The 26,683-nt window shown below is 37.1% G+C and overlaps 1 protein-coding gene across 3 annotated transcripts in view; it reads left to right on the plus strand.

Annotated features, from left to right (window-relative positions):
• LOC149566436 (Metallopeptidase M24 family protein) overlaps nt 1–26,683 on the plus strand; it is a 153,123-nt gene that overhangs the window by 79,871 nt on the left and 46,569 nt on the right. For all 3 annotated transcript variants that reach the window (XM_089819789.1, XM_089819791.1, XM_089819790.1), the window contains one exon: nt 6,824–6,866. In XM_089819789.1, coding sequence (XP_089675915.1) covers nt 6,824–6,866 — 43 coding nt within the window. The remainder of the gene's footprint in view (nt 1–6,823; nt 6,867–26,683) is intronic.

The raw sequence follows: 26,683 nt of genomic DNA on the forward strand, positions 1-26,683 counted from the left end.
CTCAACGATTATATGAACATTTCAAACGAAGCCAAAATTGGGATGTAACATACCCCCCCCCTCCCCCCCCCCCCCTTGTTATTCATCGTCCTCGATGAGTTTTGAAATTTTAACGAACACTATAAAGGAGCATTTCAAATTGGGATGTAACATACCCTCCCCATTGTGTTTCATTGTCCTCGACGATCCCTACAATTTTAGACACTAAAAGAATATTCCAAATACAAGATGTATATATAGTATCAAGAAATCATTTCATTTCAAAATTGAATCAAAATTTAAGTCATGATAAAAAATTAAGGTTTATTATTCCTTTACCTCAATACTTCCAAAAAAATGCTTGCATGATATCATAAAATAAAAAATGAAACACATTCACATCACCGTACTTTACCGTACTTGTGGCCACATCAACATCACTTCGAGTTGATCATGTTTAAAGATATTCTATTTCATATTTCTGTCATACTTATGTAGACACTCACAATATCTTTAGTTTAATTCTCATATTGATATCTCACATAAGAGAATTTTTAGTGTTCAATAATTGAGAGTAAGATAAGCACTCAAAACTTTTCATTCCTTAGTTTAACATGTTCTAGATCATAACTTGATCACATAATTTAAATCACTCATACATACCATCTGGCATAGGGTACTCATTAATGAGTAGTTCATCCTTGTAAGCTCGCAGATCACCTGAAAAAAGGTTAGTGGATCCATGTTCCCATTTATGTAATCTCGGCCTTCATGCCCATCTTATGACAATACCATTTCATTAGAATAATCATTTTCTGATAGACATATATTTCATCTCTAAACAATATAAAACTGCTCAGTACGTCATGATATTATCATATAGAATCAATATTGCATGTGTATGTATAACAATGTGTCAAAAGTTTAAAACATGTTATACTATGAAAGATCACCATACATCTAATCCAAATCATAGAGGTTAGGATAGACATGGTACCACACTATCTGTATCCCAATCTCCTAGCACTTGGACTACATGCCCATACACAATTCTTGAGACAAGGGTGTGGCCCTGATGCTTGTATGTTCTGTCCACAATATTTTGATTGTGGCTTAGACCCTGAGTCCGGTCTCTTCACAAAACTCTTACATTTCCATGAAACTCCACCTTTCCTGTTGAAATTTCTTAGCTCAACCCATTCTTGGGTCATAAATTGATCATAAGCATCTAAAAAAAAATTTACGTAGGGTTCTTATCGAGTATATCATATGAGTGTGCTCGTCAATTGCCTGTAAATATTTGAGAATTTATCTTTCCCATTCGTGTGACCGAGGCTTCCATGCCCATCTTGTCACCATAATGTTTCAAGGAAAAACTCAAGTCAAACAAAAGTTACATCTATAAATAAGCATTGATAGTTTCAGTTATGCAAGTGTGCTTACTCCTACTAGAGCACAAAATGGCATTCTTGTCATTTAATCAATATTAGAAAGGATTATCATTTTTAAGTTTAAGAATTCTCAAAGTCATGGTTCACAATTTTATTTTGCCTTCAGTTCAAGTCCAAAAATGGATACCAAATGTTAACTACCATTTCATATGAACAAGAATGTAATTGCATAAAGTATAATGCTGAAAACAAAATATCTAGCCACCATCAAGGTTCAGATAACACTGCATCAAGGGTTATAGAAATTGGTTTGTATTGTGTAAGCCTTAGCATTTGGACCTAGTGTAATCTTCTCATTCTCTACTGAGAATGGCCCTCCCTCGTGGGATAAGGCACATGTACCATTCTGGTCTTGTTATCCGAGCATCCCGGTGTTAGAGTGTCTGCTCAACAACAGATAAGTTGACGATACACCTCCATGAACCTTCTCCCTGTTAGCTAGCACCACCGACCTCTTAGTGATCCATTTAGGCAAGCATGCCTTTTTATCTACCTTGGCCAAGGATTTAGATAGGCAAATGAACAGCCCGATCACCGCCGCTCGACTTGCCAATCATGTTATTTTTCTTAGTTTGGATTCATCTTTATGATTTTGCAATTTATCCATTTGTCCATTTCGTATGGACTACACCATCATCTTTGCCCTTTCTTGGCTATTCTAGATGATCTCTGGTGTGATTTTCTAGCTTATGTTGTATAATATTCAGTTTCACAAAATAATCATTCATTCTATCTCATCCAACATTAGATTTTCAATTCCTCTAAAATAGTGTTGGGCCCAAGGTTTAGTGCCAAACCTAGAACTCTGATACCATATGTAACATCCCCTTTTTCTAGGTCTTAACTAACAACTAGCATATCTTAGAAATATAGTTACTACTTCATATTCATGGTAAGACAATTATAACAGTTATGTTCATGTGAATGAGATTAAGGTTACAATAAGTTAAATAGAAATTTCATAACTAACAATTGATAGCATCATCAATAAATTTAAATGAAGAATTTGAGTTTTACATACCCTAAATTCCAAAACCACTTAGGGCACAAATAGTTATACCACTATACAATACCATTTAGGACATCAAATACCACTATATCATCCCTTTTCATTCTGTTGCTAACTATGGCAATAACATATAGTTAAAAGATACATTCATAATCATTATTCACATGAATGGAAGACAAAAATAACAACCATAAGATAAGCCTATCTCATACCAACAGATACGTTTCATGTTCAAATGGAAGGTTACTGATCTAGCCAGTTACCATTTACATTGATGAGGAAAATTGATTTCACTGAAGGAATTAACTAATTCAACGATATAAATCAATATAACATATCTTCAACTTGTAATTTCAAATATCATAAAAGTAAAATACATGTTATTAATAGATGTTGAATGCATAATTTATCTCTATCTTGTGCATGTCTTGGCATCTGGTGGAGAGGGAGAACATTGTCAGAGGCTTAACCTCCCAACCGCGGACCTTTAAAATATCCCCACATAATCTCATCCAAGAAAGGTCCTCCCTACCCAGAATAAACATGGAACACCTTGTCCAGCTACTGAGCATCCTAGTACTTAATTTCACTAGACTTGACAACTGAGTATACTTGGACAATCATGAGCTGACTTGGATCTTTTTAATAACCATCTTAAAAGTTAAATGTTCATACATAGAAGTTCTAATTTGTTGTTACTTTCCTTTGCATGAACCCTGTCCTCTCCACCCTCTTTCATCAGCTTCACCAGCCTAGGGCACGTCCTTGGAGACTATTACATCATACTGAGTTTTTATCTAATGAAGTTCTTTGAATGATTTCCAACAGCTGATATATAATGAGTACTCACAAGTTCAAACGCATACCTTGCCTTGATAAACAAACTTTGTTACAAAACTCTCTTAAGAAATTACTCGTTTTTTAAAAGAAAAGAAAGAAATCTTAAGGAGCCCCTACATATCAAGCCTCAGAGATGGACAACTATAAAGCTTGACAAAGATGTTTTCAATGCAACCGTAACATATTTTCATAGTAAAAACGATGTAAAAGAGACTTAGAATGTAAAGAAACATATCCTAATCAGAACAAACAATGTCTATGGTAATTTTGGGTTCTGTATATGCCACCAACGTGTGGCTCTGAATGGCCGATATCTGATAGAACGGTGAGAAGGAAGGATGAGACAAAATAGTTGATTGGTAGTAAAAACTTGGTCTACTGCAAAACGCACAAATAAAAGCCATCTCTTGCATTTTATCCTGCGGGGCCTTGTAGCTCTCGACTCGGTACCAATATGACAATTTTAAAAAAGATCATCAGTTACAAGAATGGTTTCGCAAATTTGAAAAGTTTAAAAGATGGGTGTTATCGTGGAGGTGGCCTCCGCTCATCTATATGGAGTTGTAAAGATCATATTTCCATGGTTTAAAGCAAAAAGCATTTATATATACACATATAAATATAATTATTGTGTCATTATGCTATTGCATTTTGTCTATAGTTGTACCTATACATGCACACATATCTATATATATACATATAAGGATAATTCATAGATATCATCAGAGTATCATGGTGACATCATATATATATATATAAGAAATTCATAATGTTGATCACTTCCAAGGTCTCAAAGCAAGAGAGAGGTAATAGTCCTTATCATGATATAAAATGTTTAATATTTTTCTTGTTATAAAAATTGACCAAGTAGCTCATGGTATTGCCCAACATACACTCTTGCTTGCCTAGTCGTTCACCCTTAGCCATGGTGATTCAAGATTCATAGCTATTTGCCTAGTGATGGTGGTGCCCCTGTGCCCAATTTTTTTTTGACAATGCTTCCACCCCTTTGACGTGCTCCCCACAAGAAAATTCTCCACATTTAAATCATATTCCTCAATATAATAATAATTACCATAACAAGTTATTAATCATAAACTATCATAATGGCTAACCACCTTGTCACTTCCCATGAATTCGTGATGAATAACCAACTTTCCAAAATAACATTAAAATATGATCACAACGGTTAACTAGCATGCTGACTTCATATGAAATTATAATGATTAACCATCTTACCATTTCACATGATTGTAACTAATTTTACCTATCAATAGACTTCACATGAAACCTCAGCGATTATATGAACATTTCAAACAAAGCCAAAATTGGGATGTAACATACCCTCCCCCTTGTGATTCATCGTCCTCAATGAATTTTGAAATTTTAACGAACACTATAAAGGAACATTTAAAATTGGGATGTAACATTCAATGCGAAAATATTTGTATTAAATACTCTGTGTGTGTGCGTACGTGTGTTATCTTACTCTTAATCATAACAATAAGAAAAATGTTATTGATAACTAATGAGAGTTAAAGAGACATGTTTCTACGGAGACATGTCTCTTAACATTATATAAATATGCTTTTAGAAGGTAACTTCAAACACACATAAAATTCTACAAGTGCTATTACAAGTTACAACATAATGGAGAACATGGGAAACTTAACAAATTGGAATAGGGAATAGGAATACATATTCCCATTTTGCCTCTAAAATGAGTTTATGTCCATTCCAAAAAATAGTTGTTATTGGAATAGCCATTCCTATTCCCAATATGCATTCCTATTCTCAATTCCTATGCCTGCAACCAAACGAGCCCTTAGAGCTCTTAATTCCTATTTTGGAGTAATGAAGGCTTGCAATAGGTAGTTAAAGCAATAAATTAGGATGGAATAGCAAAGCACTACCAATCTTCACATTTTGGAAGAAAATTTTGGAGAAGAAATTACATTTACGATGGAATTTTCCTAGTGTCAATTTTTCAAATAGAGCTCATGATTCTCATTTTAAAGTTATGTGGAGTTAATGTTCTAGGTGATTAAAACAATATACTATAATGGACTATTCTCTTTATCACCCTCATATCTCACAAGCATACTTTTTTACTACCATCATACTAATACTGAATTTTACAATGTGTGACTACACAAAAACTTGACAAGCCAAAATTCTAGTCCAAGTTGTTGACTTGAGAGATAAAAAATACTTAAATTCCTTCTTAAAACACAAGTTCTATGCAAAAATGCAGTTACAAAACTATGAAAGATTTTGCATTTTGAACTTAAATGAGTAGCATTAATATTATAGTAACAAGGGGACTTATTGCCCCATTTCCCAGAGACAGTAATACACCAGAGACTTGGGGACTCTGTTCTCCGTCCCCAACACCACAACCAGTTTCCACCACCTCCGGTGAGGATGGGGGGACATCCCAATGTTGACTATTTGCTAATTCGACTATTTACGTTCAATGTTCGATGTTCCAATTCAATGCAATGTTCAAGTATATACTCTTTTATATCTTTATATCTTATATTGCAATACATCTTTTGATAACTAACATTTTAACTACCATATGTATAGTATATACAACCCCTCATGTCCCCTGCCACTGTCCCCCCGTCGTCCCCAAATTAAGGCCTCTCTGTCCCCCCGTCCCATAAACTTGTCCCCGTGTTCTGCTGTCTCCTCGTCCCCCAGGGTGGTGTAACTATGATTAATAATTAAAGTGACACACTTTTAATAATTGGAATAATGTCACGGAGAATATATATTGTGCACATCAATAGGCTGTACACCCAAAGGGTGCTAGCGGTGAGCATGCAGCAAGAAAGATACTTTTACAAAAAAGATGTTCACTTTGCATACCAAACTGGTCTCTGATGAAGCCACTGGAAACCCTTGGGCAACAACTGGGAATGCCATGTCAACAACTAGGATCCCTCAGTGTCATATGATTACAAATTTCATCTGTGGCAAAATAAGCCCAATACGATATTTATCTTTTACTTTTTAAAATTGAAAGTGGGGGTCTGGTGGTGATGGCCCTTCAGCTAAGTTGACCGTTGAAGAATAGCATACCTTTCAAGGTTAAAAGGTAGTACCCATGGTGTGTGCTAAATTGTGATACAAGGTGGAGTCATGGGGCAAAGGCTCCACCAAGCCAAATTAAGGCCTTAGAAACCAAATTGATCTTCAAGTGCATGCCATTTTTCAAATCCAGCAGAAAACTCTCTATCATAGCATAAATATGCTTGCATTGGTCAGATTTGCTTAAAAAGGCAAAATATTTGTGTTTTTACTGTAGTTTTGCTGCATTTTCATGTTTACCTATGTAGTATCATTTTCCCTATGAGTCATTGAAGGCCATCTTTATATTTCTTTCATATTCAGAAGATATTTTGGATAATTCTTTTATATTGACAGTTTTAATTAATAATTTCTTTGGCCTTTTGATAAATATACAGTGAAAATGAACTTGTTTTCTGATCTTGGATCCTCACTCTAATGGTCACATCTTTTTCTGTATTTTCTGCAGTTCTGTGCTTCATTACGGACATGCTGCAGCTCCAAATGATAGGGTGAGTTGATGCAGACTTTCAAAATAAAACCATTGATTTAAGATAAACTTTCTACTTAGAAAAACGTTGTCAAAAAGATGGAACTCAATGAGATGATATTAGTAACTGTTGATTTTAAGATCAGAATGCAATAATGTAGATATGAGACACTTCAAACAAATTGACACAGCAGATACCCTGTGAAAACCTTCCAACTTGAAGGTGAAAAACCCAGCAATAACTATCTCTTATAGTTATATGTATAAAAACTGAAGTTACCGTTTCAGGTTTGTTAATGGGTTCGGATAAGAGAACCCAGTTGGTGGTTTTGTTATTTTTCTTTCATTATGGTTTGTATGGGTTTGTGTGTGTGTGTATACAGAAAAAAAACATAAAATATTCATAATTGTAAAACTAAATCATTTCATAGTATGAATCTTTGAAGCTTGATCATTGATCAATGCTAAATGTCAAAGATAAACATTAAAAATTTAAATACTTGAAATGTCAAATTGATTTGTGGAAGGTATTTTGCACTCCACAATTGAAATACAATCACCTCACTTCAAACTGACAAGCTGGAGAGAGCAAAATGAGCGAGTAAATTTGAAAAAACGTGTTTTTGGAGGCTTCATAATGTGCCATTTTAGAGTTAGAACAAAATAAATAATTAAAAAATGTTTTTTTGTTGTGTTTGGATTAACTTTTTGAGCTGGACACTACTGGTCCTCACGAGTCCCTGCTTGGTCTGCCCAGATTCATGCTGGGTCAAGCAGGGTCCATGCCCATTAACCCTTGAGGATCCACAGGGCTGGGCACGGACCCTGCCTGGACCTAGCACGGTCCATTATGAAATCTAACCTGGTTTGCATGTTGGACCCAGTTCGAGGGTCCAGGGTGCAAATCCGGTCGCTCAAATTATGATAAAATGATTACAATATAGAAAAATTTAAGATCATTTACGAGTCTGATCTGCAGCAACAATGATACTGCCAAATATAATATATTGACCACTGTTTATGAATGATGTACATATCGATCTTTCTTCATGATCAATATGCCTCTGTGTGTGTGTGTGTGTATATAGATATATGTGATGATCTTGCTTGATATAGATATTGATCTTTCTTTGTGCAATGAATCTCTCTCTCTCTCTCTCTCTCTCTCTCTCTCTCTATATATATATATATATATATATATATATCAATCTCTATTTGTGTATTGATCTGCTGTACATAAATATCTGTTAATATTAATGTCGATCTGCTCTCTTTATATATCGATTTTTATTATAATATATCTGAGTATATATGACGATCTACTCACTATATTTGAATATCGGAATACTAATCAAATTGTTCTAGGTGTTAAACAGCATCCGACTACTCCTAGTGCTGATCAGGATACATGGGATTTGAATAATTGGGAGGCGATGATGCTTCTCAAATTATCTGTAGCTAATGATCAACTCTTTCAGATTCCATTTGGCAAGATAGTTGTCAAGATATGGGCACATCTCAAAAATCTTCATGAGACTTCTAACAAAAGGAGAGCTTTCTTCTTGAAGAACACTCAGTTTACCATTATCTGAAATTCATCAATCTCTGCACACTAATGCTTCGACAAGATCGGTGGAAACAATAGTTCGATAGCAGCTCCAGCTCCAACTCCACAGAGCAAGCCTTTTTTGCTAAATCCTTCAGAAGGATAAAGGCAAGTCTCAATAGAAGTCCTCTGCTCTAGCCTCATAAGGCTCCCGGAAGAACATTCAATGCAACTATCGCCACAAGTTTGGTCACATGAAGGTTGAATGTTAGAATTGCTTAGCTGCCCAATCTAAGCAATTAGGTTCACAGCCCAAAGTGAACAATGCAAAGCACACTAGGCAAACGAAATCTGCCTTTTACGCCTTCATAGCTAAAAGACCTGCTAAAGTCGCCTGTTTGGTACATTGATTCAAGTGCCTCTTGTCATTTCACCCACCGCAGAGACTGGTTTACTGACTACCAGCCTTACTCAAATTTTGTTATTTTTGGTGGTGAAGAAGAGTACATTGTTGTTGGTAAAGACAACATCTAGATTCAATCTACTAGGAGGAATGTCTTTTCCCTGGATGTGTATTATGTTTTAGTGATGGAACTAAATCTACTCTCAATCAGTTAGTTACTACGACATTATCCACAGTTGGATGTAACCTTCTGTTCACGTCAGTGTACCATCATTGATTGGGCAACTCAATCAATTGTTGCAGTGGGTCTTGAGGATCATGGTCTTTTCTGACTTACTGATTTTGGTGATTTCCTGAACCTAGCAATGGCTGCTTGATGGCCTTCTGTTAGAACACTTTGGCATCAACGATATGGGCACTTAAATGTGCGTCATCTCTCTCAGCTTGCTTGGGAAGAGCTTGTACTCGGTTTGCCAAAGATTCAGAGTCAGAACTTGGAGTTTGTGATCCATGTCAGGCTAGGAAGCAACATTGCACACCTTTCACCAATGGTGATTCATGGTGAGCTTCTCAAGTATTTCAGCTTGTTCATGTGAATATCTGCGAGCCTAAGGCCACTCTTTCTGTTCTTGGGTCTAAGTATTTTCTATTGTCTGTTGATGATTTCAGTAGAAAAATGTCGGTGTATTTTCTTAAAAAGAAATTAGATGCATTTCTTGTATTTTAGAAGTTTAAACCTTTAGTTGAAAAAGACTCTAGGAAATCTATAATTACTCTTAGATCAGACAATGGGGAGGGGGGGGGGAATTCTATTCTAATGAATTCTCTAGCTTCTTGGATACTCATAGCATCAAACGTCAACTAACCACACCCTACACACAACAATAGAACAGTGCAGTTAAACTTCAGAACAGAAAAATTACCAAGATGGATCAATCCATGCTCGAACACAGACATGTTTCGAAGAAGTTCTGGGCAGAAGCAGTTAACATTGCAATTTATCTTTTGAACCATTCACCCATAGTGGTGGTCAAAGGTAAGACTCCGGAAGAGGCTTGGTCAAGTCGCAAGCCCAAAAGTAGTCACGTGAAGATTTTTGGCTCCCTTGCTTTTTTTGTTTGGATCCTTGATGCATCATGCACCAAGTTGGATGCCAATAGTTAGCAACCCATTCTTGTTGGATACAATAGTCTTTACAAAGCCTACCACTTGATTGACACTGAGACATCTCATCTCCTACACAGTCGTGATGTAGTCTTTGATGAGCAGTGAGGACCATTCATGCCTGTTTCTCCTGTTCCTGATCTAGCAAACCAGCCTATGAAGGCTCATGATTTGGGAGTTAAGCTCCCATTAGGTCAACCTGATGGGAGGGCTCCAATAGCTTTTGCGACTCCCGTTATACTAGTGATCTCCAGCTTCTCCTATAGGATCACCTTGATTTGTAGGTGCTTCACTTGAGTTTAGTCTAGATTCTTTTGATGAGGAACCTAATCATAGAGCATTGTCTGATACTAATGTTGGTCGTTCTCCTCTCCGACCTAAGTGGTGGCCTAAGACACTGGCTGATCTTCATGATGATGAGCGATAGGAGAACTGCGCGGAAAAAGAGCAAACCTACAGAGACTGTTAACTTTGTTCTCATGGCCAACATTCACAGTGTGTTTGAACCTCAAACATATCTCGAGGTTAAAGGAATTCTAGAGTGGGAACAGACCATGACATTTGAACACCAATGCCTGCTGAAGAATAACACCTGGGTCCTTTTTGATCTTCCACTAGGGAAGAAACCCATTCGCTGCAAATGGTTTTACAAAATCAAATACAAATCTGATGGTACTTTGGATAAATACAAAGCTCATTTAGTTGCAAAGGGCTTTTCTCAACGTCATGGCATACCAATTACATCGTAATATTATGTAAGTTTTTAAAACCCTTTATTTCATGTTATAGATTGCTTTTGTTTATCCCATGCCACCAACAAAGAATGGTCATTGTTTTAGCACCGAAAATTGTTGGTATATTAAAAATTCTAGCCTCAACAATGAGAATGGTGATATAGATACTGGAGCATTTAAATATGGAAAATTTTGGAGATAAGATTCATATACAAGAAGAGGGTTTGGGATAATTGTTCTACGAGGAAGCCCTTGACGGGAAAATTATTGAATTCCTTTCTTTGTCTTATTATTTAGTGGTTTCGAATTGAAGTACAAAAGGAGGGGTGCTAGATGTTTGCAATGTCGAAGGTGAGTGACCCAAAAAAGAACACAATAAACTCTCTTATCCTTGTTTCCTCACTATTTATTCCGATGTGGATACGTTGCAAGCTTTAAAGGAAGATGACACTACGCTAAGTGACAATATTTTTTGGTTTTCCTTGACAATAATATGCTCCCCTCAATGAGGTTTTTTGATGATTGACTTGGTAAAGTTTGGGATAAAAAAATGGGGTTGTAGGTTAACTATTGTTTTATGATTCAAAATCAAGTTTTTTGTTATTTTTTTAAAGAATCCTAATTTATGGGAAATAATTATAGAATATTAGGCAATTTGTGTATAGAGTCTTTCTATGATCTCTAGATTCAAACCTAGATTTTTATTATTATTATTAAGCTCCAAGATGGGTCAGATAAAAAATTTGGCTTCTCAATGTAGGAAATTTATTGCACAAAACTTGAAACCTCTATGGAAGTTTTGCAAATTGAGGAATTAAGGGTAAAATTTCCTCACCACAACACTACGGTTCTCATTTTTAATTAACCCCACCATAGAAATCCTTGAAACTCTAGAAATTCAATTGTAAAGATGGTTGTGTTGTGATTGTTTAAACTTTATAGGGAGCTTAATGCTTGTTTCTTTTGTAAAAGAAATGGGCATCAAAGTAAAAGTTAGTTGCTTAGGATTGCCTTTATTTTGTTGCAAATGATGTGAAAAGCATAATATAGAAAATTAGGATGGATAAGAAAAGGTTATCTTATAAATGGAGCTTGTTAAGTTACCACAACGTCATCGTTTCACAATTCACCCAATATTCAATTGTACTCACCTAACGCTCAAATCGTCAAGGTAGTCGAGGCCAATTGAACATGGCTCTTTAGTTGAGTTTGACCGAGTACTCAATCCAATCCTACTCCAAGATTCTTGAATCTTAGGTTCAAATTCCGAACTCTTGAGCCTAGACTTTCCTAGTGCCTAAAGTAGTAGACATAACAAGTGAAATTTCAAATTTTGAGAGTTTGAGGGTCTATGATACGTGTAATGTTTGAATTATGACAAATTGATAGTCAAATTATTTTATGTTTTTTGAATGCATTGGTCAATTTTTATTGTGTGCAATTATGAGGTTTTCTTTAACAAGTCTATGGTGAGTTTTTTGCGAAGTCCATGTCAAGTCCTGTGTCTAAGTTGAGATTTTAGGCTGCCAAGTCTAGTACGAGCCCAAGTTTTAAACTACATTGGTAAAAAAATCAAGAAACAACAATTGTTAGTTTGAACCCTAAGCCCCAAGATATAGAAGAATTTGTTGACATTGGTTCAAATTTGCTCCTAATGTGTGAGGAAGAATATGATATTATTCCAATTTCCTACCAAAAATATCCTCAGGGTAATAGTATCCCTAGTGGTTCCCAAAAGATGAGGCAAAAAAAAGCCCAACAATTGACTCTTGAGAAAATTAGAGCTCAATAGCTAACAATTCATATGAGTCCTCACGTATATTTTCATCAAAAACTATTGGAGCCATGGAGGAAGCTATTAGTAAAAACCTCATCATTACAAAAAGACAGTTGTTAATGATTGCGCTTGATAACCCCCTCATTATAGAGGAGGATGGAGTTTTGGATGATAAATCCTGAAGTGAAGGCAACAAGAAAAGGACGCCTTCAGACTTCGAGGTATGAGGGAAATACTAAAAAGGGTAAAGAATCAAACATTCCAAAATGTTTGACAAGTTGTGAAAAAATATAAAAAGTTGGCTTTTCTCCCTCTTCCTCTGAATGAGTGCATGAGCATAAGCTGGAATGTCAAGGGATTGGAATTTGTGGATAGTAACTACCTTCAAAGGTCTTGCTATAGTAGGAAGTCCAAGTTGGATATCTTGTGCCTTCAAAATTTTAAAGCTATTGGTTTTCAATTAGATCATATATTAGCTTTTATTTGGAGAAATTTTGTTTCTTTTTCTACTAAAATGATAGAGGTCAAGGAGGTGTTTTCATCCTCATTAAAGATTTCTGAGGTTTATATGTAGTGATAACGAGGTTCCTCTTGTAATAGACTAGTGTGAACTATCTTGAACAAAGATGGAGTCAAATTTGGTATTTGGTCTGTTTATGCATTAAATGACAAGGAATGAAGCATAATGTGGACTTGGTTGACTCATCATCTCCCTAAATTCTATGAATTGCTACAACTTTCAGCATGGTGGAAGTTGGAACATAATGAAGTTGATAAAGAAGCACTATGGAAAGGAAATGAATTGTTTGTTTCATCCACAATTGGAGGAATTCTGAACATTAGGAATCCCCTCAAAATGAAGAATAGTACGAAAAGAATATGGTTTACTTGGTGTGATAACCAAAGACCGAGAAAGAGAGTATTCTCCATTTTGGACCAATTTTACAGTAATATTTGTTGCTTTGATATTATAGAGGAGGCTAATGAATACTTAGTAGTTGGAATTGACAAGTTAATTTTTACTTGGAGCCAAACTTAGTGCCCAAACTTGGTGCAAACTCGACAAAGACATAGTGAATTGAAAAACACATCAAATAAAAGCTACATCAATCACTTACACAGGTATACATCTATCACATAAGTATAAACACAAGTTTTAGTTGAAGGAATAAAACATTTATATATATGACTATTGTGAAATGACTACAAAACTCCTGGAATATAAATCCATTGCATTAAAAGTTCCATGCAAACATCAAAACAAAAGCTATAAGTTTATGGCTCAAAGGAGCTTGCATTAGTTGGCCCTCCTATGTGGGTGTCTAATATAGATCTTGGTCGATTATTCAGTCATATTATCTTGCTATGTCTTAGTGATCTCACATCAACATCCAAGGTGCTTTCTTGTGCTACATCATCCTTTGCCTTGGCTATTGCCTCTAGCTCTCTATCTACTTGGTTAAACCAATCATGGTCCTTGTCACTAAAGATACGATCCTTCGCTTCAAGGATCCAATATGATTGCAAAGCAACGTTCTATAATGTGAGAGGTGCTATGTCACTACCCAAAATTTATCTGTTGCGAAGGTTTTATAAACTTAAATTGGATCATTCAACCTCTCATTGGTAGTCTATTTCACTTCTTTAGAGTGTAACCTCTCAACTCTTTTTGATTGCTCTCAAAACCTGAAGCACTATATGGTTGGCTATATACTCAAATTGCAATTATTTGAAGATTTGGTACCTTAGCACCAATTCCTTTCACCATTCCTTTGAGATGAGGAAAACATTAAAAAAATACCTCATTGTCTAAGTTTCAATATTAAATGATAATAGAAAACAGTAAAATTTTAAATTTAAATTTAAATTTTGATCTATAAAAAGAAAAGATTAGAAAAATATATCTCATTGTCTAACTTTCAGTTTCAATATTTAATGATAATATTAAAAAAAAGTTCAATTTAATTTTCATTTTATCACGACTTGGAGGAATCCTTGAGGGGCTCCGCTAGGATGGGGTAATTGTGTGCCCCTGGTACCTCACCCGCCAGTAGACTCACACCCTTGACATCTCTCTAGGATCTTTTAGAGTGGGCTTCCACCGGTTACATATACAAATTGATCACCAGCTTCATCAAGTGGATAGGATTTTTTGTCTTTGCCCCTTGGGAGAGGCTGAGTCTAAGACCCATTTTGTGTTCCACTATCCTATCTACCATTAGATTGGAGGAAGCTTCTATTGCTTGTTCAGAGAGTGTAGGTCTCTCTATTCATTTTTCAAGTACAATGATCAACGGTGTCTTGCCCTATATTTGCCGGAGGCCATGCATCTTTGTGATCACACTGTGCAATTTTTGTTTCCGATGACACAACCTTTGGAGCAACTCATCACCTCCTTCACTCTTGGGTCTCTTGCTCGGGGGAAGAAGCAGCCTCTCGGTCTATTGTCAGATCAGACCAGATTTACGAGGCCTCATAGTGGTCATACTTGATTGCACTACCCTCTCTCCAGTGGCTCCTTAACACGGTCTGAGGTGCAGCTTCGCCCAAGATGGTATCCTTTAGTTATGGATTACTTCTTGCATATGACGAGTATTTAGTTGTCCTCTTTGGTTTTGTTCTTTGCTTTCTTGGTTTTCTTGTTGTTTCTTTCTGTAGACACCATTTGGTGCTCTTGCTACTGATTGTGGCCTTGTTGTACGTTTTCAATCCCATAGACTCTTGACGGCCTTTCGTTGGACATTAATAAATTTATCTTATCTTATTTAAATAGATTGTTACCTAGCTATAATGTCAACCAAGGCTTCTTGCATACATCTCTGGCCAAAAGAACTTGTGCAACTCTAAAGATCTCAATCTTGATGACCCACTTGAAAACCTCCTCAATCACTTTGAAATCAAGGTGGGTCATCACGTGTAGCAACTTGTGAAGCTAGAGGTGCCATTGTCTAACAATGATTTCTCAAATACGGGGATAATTATTATAAACTCTTGCATAAATGGATTTAGTCAACCATACGCCTACATATATGTATCTCATTGCAAGCTTCTCCCCATTTGTAACTCATAGGAAAATTACAAAAGGCCTTATGAATTGCACTTATTGTGAAACAATAACAAAAGTGTGAAAAATAATAAGAAAGTAAAATAAAAACATGAACAAAGAGACACAATATGATTAGATTTACCTCTATATTCTTTATGATCATTCTAGAAGCTTTTCTAATTAAAAAGTAGCCACATCGACCACTATATTGGTCTTAGAATATGATAAGAAAATTCACTTCTCATTAACATACATGCACTTTGAAGTTCTCTTTGCCTAAAGAAAGCATTGTAATATGATAAAACTGGTTGCAAGCAGGGTTATTCTAAGATGACCTGAATTGTTCTAAGTGAATTGCCTTGTTAGGTTGGGGAACCACATATGTTTGTACATGAATATACAAATATTTTTTCCTATCTCTACACAACTTTTTATCCAAAGATTCTTGCAAAGATCCTCCAATATGGGATTAAGACAATGAGCAGCTCAAGGAGCTCAAAATAATTATGAGTGGCTGTCCATGAGTAGTTTACCAGAAAGAACATAATTTGCTGCATTATTTGTAACTACTTGCACACATTCCCCTCACCCTCATCATTGAAGATTTACCTACAAAGCTTCACAAAGTAATTTAACATTTTTGGTATTTCTTGAAGCATCAAGGGACTTTATGAACACTAAGAAAGAAACAAATCGAGAGCTCCACAAAGTATAAGTTAAAATGTAATGACTAAGTTAATGAGTCTTAGGAAGTACAATCACCCATGGAACAAACAAGAAAATTTAGCAATGTTTTGTTTCTTCAATCCACTCAACCATTGGTTGTGATGGTGAACCTTTCTTCCTCCATATCTCTCACCACTTGTCTATTGTGGTGTTAACAGCAGCCATCTTTTGAGACAAAGTTGGGCCCTTTATCTACTCATCTATAAGGGATTTGAACCCTGGATGGCATTCACTATGTTTTGCCAATAAGGTAAAATAAAATATTGTAAAGTTTGAGAGGTTGAATTCAAATTGAACACACCTTGAATTATAAAAATTCTAGATACAGAATCTGTTAGAATCTGATAAGATTAACAACCCAGAAAATCAGTGCGAAGAATAAATATCTAAACTATGAATGCAAATGATACAAAATCAAAATAGCATCATAGAGTTAGTCTCCAAGAGAGTAATGCAAATGCTAGAAACAAAATAGCATTAAGAGGATGCAAAAACAAGAGATGCAAATACAAGCCAAGTAGCATGCTTATATAGGCTAGGAAGAGGGAGGAGGTGGCAACACCAACCAATGAGGAGCAACCATCTATCGGACTAAAGATAGCAAAGTATCTTTCCAAAATAGCTAATGGATGCTCACATGTAGGAAGGTGACACCTCACAACCATTCACCTAATAAGACATGCTTTATTAACCTAAGCGAGATTATTAAAAGTGTAAGAAAAAACCTAGCAAAATAGGAAAAATAAAAAACTACACTAACACCCCCCCATAAGCGAAGCTTAGGTGGATGTAGAAATGGGTCCGGGCAAGTCAAGCCTGACGAGGTACCCATGTACATAAGATTTCCCAAAAGAGAGAGAAAAGAGACCCCCCCACACAAAAAAGCAGGACTCCAAGTGAGAGGAAGAGGCCCCCCCCAAAAGATGAAGCATCCCGCACCCCCAACAAAGCTCGCAAATGAAGGAACTTGCTCTCAGTGAAGGGTTTGGTGAAGATATCAGCAACTTTTTTAGAAGTCGGACAATAGCGAAGGTCAATGACATGACCATGGATGAGCTCCCGGATGTAGTGCATGTGGACCTCTATGTGTTTGGTCCGCTGATGATGAATTGGATTCCGTGAGATCTGAATGGCACTCTGGTTGTCACAAAATATGACTGATGGCCGTCTGATCTGGATACCAAACTTAGTGAGAAGATGTTGAAGCCAAATGGCCTCAGTGGCGGCATTTACAGCCCCCCGATACTCAGCCTCAGTAGAAGACAGAGCAATAGCAGACTGCTTTTTGCTCGACCAACAAACAGGACCTGACCCAAGTGAGAAGCTATACCCTGAAGTAGACTTGCGATCCTCAGAATCACCTACCCAATTTGAATCTGTGTAGCCCACCAAATCAAGCTCAATACCTGCTGCGTAGTGAATCCCACAACTATGAGAACCCTGAATGTAGTGAAGGATCCGCTTGGCTGCTTTCCAATGTAACTCATGGGGCTCCTGCATGAATCGAGAGACCATGCCTACAGCATAGGAGATGTCAGGTCTCGTATGAGTTAGATAAATGAGACTCCCAACAAGTTGGCGGTAGAAAGTGCCATCAACAAGTGGAGAAGAACATTGAGCCTCAAGTTTGACTCTAGAAAGGAAGGGAGTTGGAGCAGGCTTACAGTCAGCCATATGAAACCTCGAGAGTAAATCTAGAGCATACTTGGATTGTGTGATGGTTATCGCAGAAGGAGACTGAAGGATTTCAATCCCGAGAAAGTAATGCAACAAGCCCAATTCAGTCATCAAAAAATTGTCCTGAAGGGCCACTTTGACAGCCTTAATGGTGGGTGAAGAACTTCCTGTGATCAGCAAGTCATCAACATACAGAACCAAAAATAGAAGTGAATCACCCTGTTGCAAAATGTAGACATTAGGATCAGAATGGCACCGAGTGAACCCAACTGATAGAAGGAAGGAGTCCATCTTGGCATACCAGGCCCGAGGAGCCTGTTTGAGGCCATAGAGAGACTTTCGAAGACGACACACAAGTGAAGAATCCTGAAGGAAGCCCTGTGGCTGCTACATGTAGATCTCCTCATGAAGGTCACCATGAAGAAAAGCACTCTTCACATCCATCTGATGTACTTCCCAACGATTAGCTGCAACAATGACAAGAACAATTCGAATGGAATTCATTCGGGCAACTGGCACAAAAGTCTTAGAGTAGTCAATCCCAGGAACCTGGGAGAATCCTTTGGCGACCAAGCGAGCCTTGTGTTTGTCAACTGACCCATCTGCTGCAAATTTTGTCCGATACATCCACTTACATCGAACAAGTTTTCTTCCTTTAGGAAGAGGGACAAGATCCCAAGTGTGGTTCCTCATCAAGGAACTATACTCTTCCTGCATAGCTGTATCCCACTCAGAAATACCAGAAGCCTCATGAAAGGACTGTGGATCTGAGGCAGTAGCAATGAAGACATGTGGAGCATCCTGGAATTGTGAACGAGTTCGCCAGGTGTCTGATGGATCCCCAACCCAATCACCTGCAGACTACAAGGTCTGTCTAGCCCAAAGTGGGCAAGAAGATGGAGAATCTGGAGGGGAATCATTAACCTCTGAATGATGACTAGGAGAGGAAGGAGGTGAGTTCTCTGAATCGCTTTTTGCATCAGAAGTAGAGGTAGAAGACTGTTCAGGTGAATTTGACTCATCAGAAGATCTGTCATGTATTCCAAGTGACTCTAATGTCAAGGTAGAAGGAGTTGGAGAAGTGATAGAAAGTGAGCTTGAAGATCCCTCCTCAAACTGAACACTCCTCTCAATGAATAACTCATGTGTAGTAGGGTGGAACAACCAATAACCCTTCACACCATCAGGATAACTTACAAATATGCAAGGTTTGCTTTGCGGATCCAAGGCCTTACGTTTCTCTGTAGGAATGTGGGCCCATGCAGGGGAGCCAAAAACTCGAAAGTGCTTAATTGATGGTTTCCGACCGCTCCAAGCTTCAAAAGGAGTAACTCCCTTCAAGGCTCGGCGAGGAACACGGTTCTGGATATAACAAGCACAGTTAATGGCTTCTGCCCAATACTGTGGTGCAAGAGATCTAGAGTGAATCATACAGTTTGCCATTTCCTTCAAGGATCTATTCTTCCGTTCTGCAACACCATTTTGCTGAGGATTGTATGGAACTGAATGCTGTAAATCAATCCCCTCTGAAGTGCAAAATCTTTCAAACCGATGGTTGACATACTCACCACCATTGTCTGTGCGCAAAACCTTGATGGCTTTCCCAGATTGCTTTTCTACAAAATTTTTGAAGTCTTGAAAATGATCAAATACCTCTGACTTCTGTTTGAGAAAGTACACCCATGTATATCGAGAAAGGTCATCAATGAATGTGAGGACATATCGGGCCCTGCTGAAAGAAGGATGTTGAAATGGACCAGCCAAATCACTGTGAACTAACTCTAGTATCTGTGAAGCTCTCCATGCCTTACTTTTGTCAAACTTTTCCTTAGGATGCTTACCAAGAATGCAACCTTGGCAAACACCTCCTGAGAATTGAACCGAAGGCAACCCTGTGACCATGCTCTGCTGGTTGAGCTGATGCAAATAGCGGAAGTTAAGATGGCCAAACCGCTCATGCCATAATTTACTCACATCATTAGAGTGAGTGAGCAAAACAGATGAAGGAGGATCAGGAACAAAGTGAGAAAACAGATAGAGTCGTGACTGATGATCTGCTCTCCCAACTGCAACTACAGAATCACTATGCAACTCACGTATCTCCACTGAATCAGGAGTGAACTCAACCTGCTTGCCTAAACCTGTGTGAGTGATTTGGTATATTGACAGGAGATTAGTTGATAATGAGGGTACACAAAGAACATCATGGAATGTGCCATCCCCCACATCAACAGACCCTCTCCCACACACCTCAATAGGATTGTCATCACCCATCAAAATAGAAGGCATAGTACATGGCTCCAAGGATGCAAGTTCTTCCTTAGATGAAGCCATGTGGTGCGAAGCACCCAAATCAAGAACCCAAGTGGATGGTGAGGAAGCAACTGCAACAAGAGCTTTTCCCTTTCCTTTCCCCTTGTTCTTTTCTTTTGCCTTGTTAGACTCTTCATTAGAACTTTGTTTGATAGACTCAGGAACACTAATATTATTCTTCTCAAGAATGTATGTCAAGTGATCAATTTGTTTCTTCAAACATTTATGTTCATCATGACCGGGTCTTTTACAATAGGCACATTTAACCTTTTCTTTCTTAGGCTTATCGCTCTTAGAGGATGAGGTATCAATAGTTGCTTTTGAAGCAATTGGTATTTGATCCTTCTTTTCCTCACTATTATTTTGTTTCTCATCCTTACTATTGTTGTTACTACTTTGTCCTTTTTGTTCTTTTGTGCCTTGGTTGGTTGCTAAGGCATGTGACTTAGAGGACTTAAGAGTGCCCATCTGGATTAGCTTGTCCTGTTCTCGAGTGAGATTGACAGCAAAATCATCTAGAGATGGCATGGTGAATTGAGTACCAAGTGCACCCTTAGTAGCATAGAAGGTAGAGAAAAACACAAAATATTTTGAACTTAGCTTAGAGAGAATACTAAGAATCAATTGTTCATCTTTCTTTTCAATTCCACATTGTTTTAACTGCAGCCTTAGTGATTTCAATTTGGTGAAGAAATCTTGGATTGTGTTGAAATTGCCTGGACTCAAACTAATTAATTCATTTTCCAACATATGACCCCTCATTGAATCTTGTGTGCCAAATAATGTTTCTAGCTTTGTCCATACTTCATTTGGTGTATCCAAAGACTCAATGTGAAATAGCAAGTCAGGAGAAACAGACAAACACAATGTTCCATATGTCTCATCACATTTGTTAAACCACTTAGGCTTGTCTTCATCTTTAGCAGGTTCAGTTTCAAGTCCCATAGTTATCCTATTTAATCCAGCTTTCCTTAAGTGAATTATCATGCGTGATTTCCACTCAAAGTAATTGTATGGAGTTAGGATGGGCATATTTGTTTGATCCATGATGAAGAAATGCAAAGAAATGTTAAAAAAAAGAGAACCCAACCACGACAATGCCCCCCCCTTTTTACTCAATCAAAGAACCCCCCCAAAGAAATATGATTTGGCACTTTATTTTAGTGCGTTTACAACTACCACTAGAAAGAAATACTTAGTGGTCTTGATTTCAATGCATTACAAACCCTCATGAAGAGCATATGCTAAAAGTGAAACTTGGGCACAATAATCAAGGAAACAAATAGCAACACTGCGATCTACTCGAAAAATCATGCACTTTCAAAAAAAGAATCGCCTCGATACGAGGTCGTATGAGAAAGTTATGATCCTCCGAAGTTTCCAAAAAGAGAATTGTGCATAGTCACGGCTGAGAATCTGCAATTTCTGAAGAATTCATGCATGAAAATAAAAAAAAAACTCCATTAGTGGATAGAGCACAAAAAAATAGCCAAGTTCATAACAAGAATCATCAAAATCGGAGTCTGTATGAGCAAGAACGAGACATTTGAAAACTGCATTCAAATTTGCGACTGCCAACGGAGAGGTGTATAGTTGTAGCCTTTCATGCTCGATTCTGCAAAATATACAGATTGCATGCAAAATCTAAAAGATACCCAAATGGTTTTTCGGAGCTGCGAACAAAACCCAGAAAGCGTTTTCCTTGCTGATGTACAGAAGAGGTTGCTGTAGTGTAAATCAGACGCCTTTAACAGTAAAAAACGGCTTCAAAAATCAAGAAACGACCCCAGCAACCAAAATATGACATGCAAATGCTGGATCAGCTTCCTAAGTCCATTAATGGCATGCTGGAACTTGCAATACTGATTGAAAACTCCAAATATGCAAGTTGGTTGTCAGATTTGAGATTGAAACCCCAGAGAAAAATCGTTTTTGTCAAAACTTTTCTGATTCTCAAGATCATCCAAAGATGCAAGAGAAGAGCATACTTCGTTTTTCAAAAACTACAATAAAATTTATTAGCTCCTCCTGAATCTCTCAAATAAGGAAACTAAAATCTACTCTTGCACATAGAAAAGCTCTAATACCATGTTAGAATCTGATAAGATTAACAACCCAGAAAACTAGTGCGAAGAATAAATATCTAAACTATGAATGCAAATGATACAAAATCAAAATAGCATCATAGAGTTAGTCTCCAAGAGAGTAATGCAAATGCTGGAAGCAAAATAGCATTAAGAGGATGCAAAAACAAGAGATGCAAATACAAGCCAAGTAGCATGCTTATATAGGCTAGGAAGAGGGAGGAGGTGGCAATACCAACCAATGAGGAGCAACCATCTATCGGACTAAAGATAGCAATGTATCTTCCCAAGATAGCTAATGGATGCTCACATGTAGGAAGGTGACACCTCACAACCATTCACCTAATAAGACATGCTTTATTAACCTAAGCGAGATTATTAAAAGTGTAAGAAAAAACCTAGCAAAATAGGAAAAATAAAAAACTACACTAACAGAATCAAGCTATATATATTAAAAAAGAAAAGAATTACCTAGTTGTGCAGCCATGGAATGGCACAATAGAGCCAAAAGACTCCTACTACAATTTTAGGTACAAAATGTTTATCTTTGTTCTAACCCATTCTCTTGAGTGTCAATTGGGAATTTAGAGACCCATTCTCTCAAGTGACAATTGGGAATTTAGAGTTGTGCATGGAAAAATATATGAATCTAGCCTAGATGCACAAACTATAGTCCAATGCTAACATTGCCGCTACCACTAGCACTAGCACTACCAGTATTTGGAAATGGATGAAAGGAGCAATGGAAGAAGACTCTCTAGTTCCACCAATGGTTCCCATCTCCACTCTTTGCCTCTTTTCTTTTTTTCATTTTCTCCTCAAAGGTTTCTTATTGAACTTGCACTTCACACATAACACCAACAAGCTCTTCTGGGCATGGTTTAGCATCTCAATGTGCAAGATGGTATTTTAATCTATTAGTCTTTCCCCGAGCATAGGGACTGCAATGAAAACAAGTTAGCTTTCCTTTCTTTTTCTGGGGATGGTATGTTTCCAACAAGGCTTCCTTCTAAATGGGGTTTTGGACATTGTGATAAAAGCATATTATAAATATAAAAAATGCAACAATAACATATAAATAAAAACTAATTAGCCTTTATGGTTTATAATTAAACTAATATTAAAAAAATTAGTCTGCAACTATAAAACTAATTTTTTAATAGAAACACGTAGGGTTTGTTCAACATAAAATTAAACAGAGTTCATTGTTTGATTCACTTCGACCAAATAGAAAAAAAAATGTATTAGAGATGATTTTTTGTAAAAGGAAAAACAATTCAAAATGCAGAGATAGATTTGGGCAACCTATAACACCTAGTGGAATGGATATCACAAGTTACCTTAAAGCCCTTCTGATACTACTACTCTAATCTAAATGTAGATCAATCCTACTGAAATGCAATCTAGGGAGAGAGCAGAGATGCACATGAAAGATGAATTAACAGCTTCAAATGCATCAGTCCTACAATCCCATAGAAACTATTCTAAGATGCAACGTTAGCTCAACTGAAGGAGATAATGAAAGAAACCTAGGCATGCTAGTTCTAAATGGAATCAGAACATCACATTGCCTAACTGACAACATCATACAAATCCTTCATTCCATCTAACTCTTCAATTCTCACTCAACATCTCGAAATGCAAGGGAAAAAGTTGGATAGAATTTGCAAATCCTTTCTATTAACTTAGAAAATTACATATATAGGCCCCCTCTTAGGTTTCTTGGCCAGTTACAAATTCATCAGTTACATTGACAGAGCACTTGAATCGCTCAAAAATCCAACAGTCACCAATTACAATTCAATGCATCAAAGAAAGAAAAAGGAAATGATTAGAAACCCTCAAAATAGTTCATATTCTTCTCTGATCTGTAATAGTCACCTTGGCTCCAAATCCATATAATTTGAATCTCAATGATCACAATAGGTTTAAATCTCTACTGTTGATCTCCTATCAATGATCATGATTAAAGCATGAAAACCCTTTTTACTTTTTCTCCTGTCGCTTCTTCGCAACTATCATTTCAAACCTGCGATGCTACGATGAGTGAGTTGAATTTGATTGAAACATAAATGATAAATCCATCACATACGTAACTACGTTACACGTAAAATGTAAATTGTAGGTTGTAGCTGAAGCATATAGAAATCATAGGATCATAATGATTCAAATCATAGAATGTATGTAAGATGGAGATCCATAAGACACCAAATCATAAATGCATATAAGAATCTAAGATGAAGATCCATGAAACATGTCTCTCATTATCTGTAAACATGTTGGTTAACAATTTGTTCCTCTTGCTAACTTGGCTTTACCTTGACTCTAGATGCCTAGAATGTGAGGAAACAAAAGGATGTCACCAACAAACGGGTCAGTGTATGTGTTATATCATTGCCCTCTGAATTATAAGGTACAACTCCCTTATATGCAAGATATGCAATGAATCGTGTCTTTAATAGATCATTGGGATGTGGGGTATGCTCTTCACTTGAGAGTAGAAGAGGATAAATAACTTGAGAGTAGAAGAGGATAAACCAAGATGCTCATAACTACAAACACCATAGGCAGAGATAGATTTAGGCAACCTATAACACCCAGTGGAATGGATATCACAAGTTACCTTAAAGCCCTTCTAATACTACTACTCTAATCTAAATGTAGATTAGTCCTACTGAAATGCAATCTAGGGAGAGAGCAGAGATGCACATGAAAGATGAAATGGAATCCGCCTTAACTGATAACCCTTTACCAAAATGGAATCTGACATGGAATTAACAGCTTCAAATGCATCACTCCTACAATCCCATAGAAACTATGCTAAGATGCAAGGTTAGCTCAGCTAAAGGAAGCAATGAAAGAAACCTAGGCATGCTAGTCCTAAATGGAATTAAACATCGCATTGCCTAACTGACAACATCATACAAATTCTTCATTCTATCTAACTCTTCGATTCTCACTCAACATTTGGAAATGTAGGGGGAAAAGTTGGACAGAATTTGCCAATCCTTTCTATTAACTTAGAAAATTACATAAATAGGCCCCCTCTTAGGTTTCTTGGCCAGTTTCAAATTCATTAGTTACATTAACAGAGCACTTGAATCGCTTAGAAATCCAACAGTCACCAATTACAATTCAATGCATCAGAGAAAGAAAAAAGAAATGATTAGAAACCCTCAAAATGGTTCATATTCTTCTCTGATCTGTAACAGTCACCTTGGCGCCAAATCCATATAATTTGAATCTCAATGATCACAATAGGTTTAAATCTCTACCATTGATCTCCTATCAATGATCATGATTAAAGCATGAAAACCCTTTTTACTTTTTCTCCTGTCACTTCTTCACAACTGCCATTTCAAACCTGCGATGCTACAATGATTGACTTTCGCTTCTTCATTGTGTTGACTCAAGGTTGCATTTAACCACCTGCGACCATGCGAACACATACTTTTGCTTCATCGCGACATTAACCTCAGGTTACCTTCAACTACTTGCGACCATGCGATCTTTGGCATTCACAGCTTCGCAACTTGAAACAGCTTCAATGTATTCTAACTTGCGACCTTGCAATGACCGTTTAAGGTTGACTGTTATCACTTCTGCCGGGTCACAACCTAAAAACCTTTAACTGTCTGATTACCCACGACAATGTGATTGTTTGTTTTAAGGTTTAATTGTTAACACTTTCGCCAGGTCCCAACTTAAAATGTCTTGAATGCTCCTTAGCTGGTGACCTTGCAAAAACTGTTTACCTTAACCGCTTTCGTCTTTCGCACTGTCGCAACCTTAACTTCACGTTACCCGTAACTGCCAGTGACCATGCGATCTTTAGTTTTTTGCTGCATCACAGCCTTAGCCATAGGTTACTCTTACCCTTTGTGAAGATGTGAACACATGCTTTTCGCTCTATCGCGACACTAACCTCAAGTCATCTTTAACCCCCTGTGACGATGCGATCATTGGTTTTCGTTGTTTCACCACATTAACTCATGATTTATCTTTAACCCTATAACCATGCGACAATCGTTGATCTTTAAGATTTGACAGCTGAGAAGATACATCTCTGAGGACCATAATAGTTTCATCTTAAAATGCCATTTGTCGATCTGGTCTTCATCTAACAATCTGGATTTAATCCTTGAGCCATTTGACTTGTCAACTTTGCAATGCAGATGCGCGGATTAAATATAAGCCATCAATTGGATTTCAAAGAGTCCTACCACCTTTGACCAAATTCTTTCCCCATTTCTGATGATTTATTTGCTTCTCCTACATTCGATTTGACTTCTCTAGTTTCCATAATGTTCTTGTGATCTACACCTTGGTCGTGAGCTTCGATCCAAATGCTTTTAGTTGCCATCTATTC

Source organism: Cupressus sempervirens, chromosome 3, assembly GCF_028749045.1.
Source record: "Cupressus sempervirens isolate cs-2001-9-10 chromosome 3, ASM2874904v1, whole genome shotgun sequence".
Classification (NCBI taxonomy): Eukaryota; Viridiplantae; Streptophyta; class Pinopsida; order Cupressales; family Cupressaceae; genus Cupressus; species Cupressus sempervirens.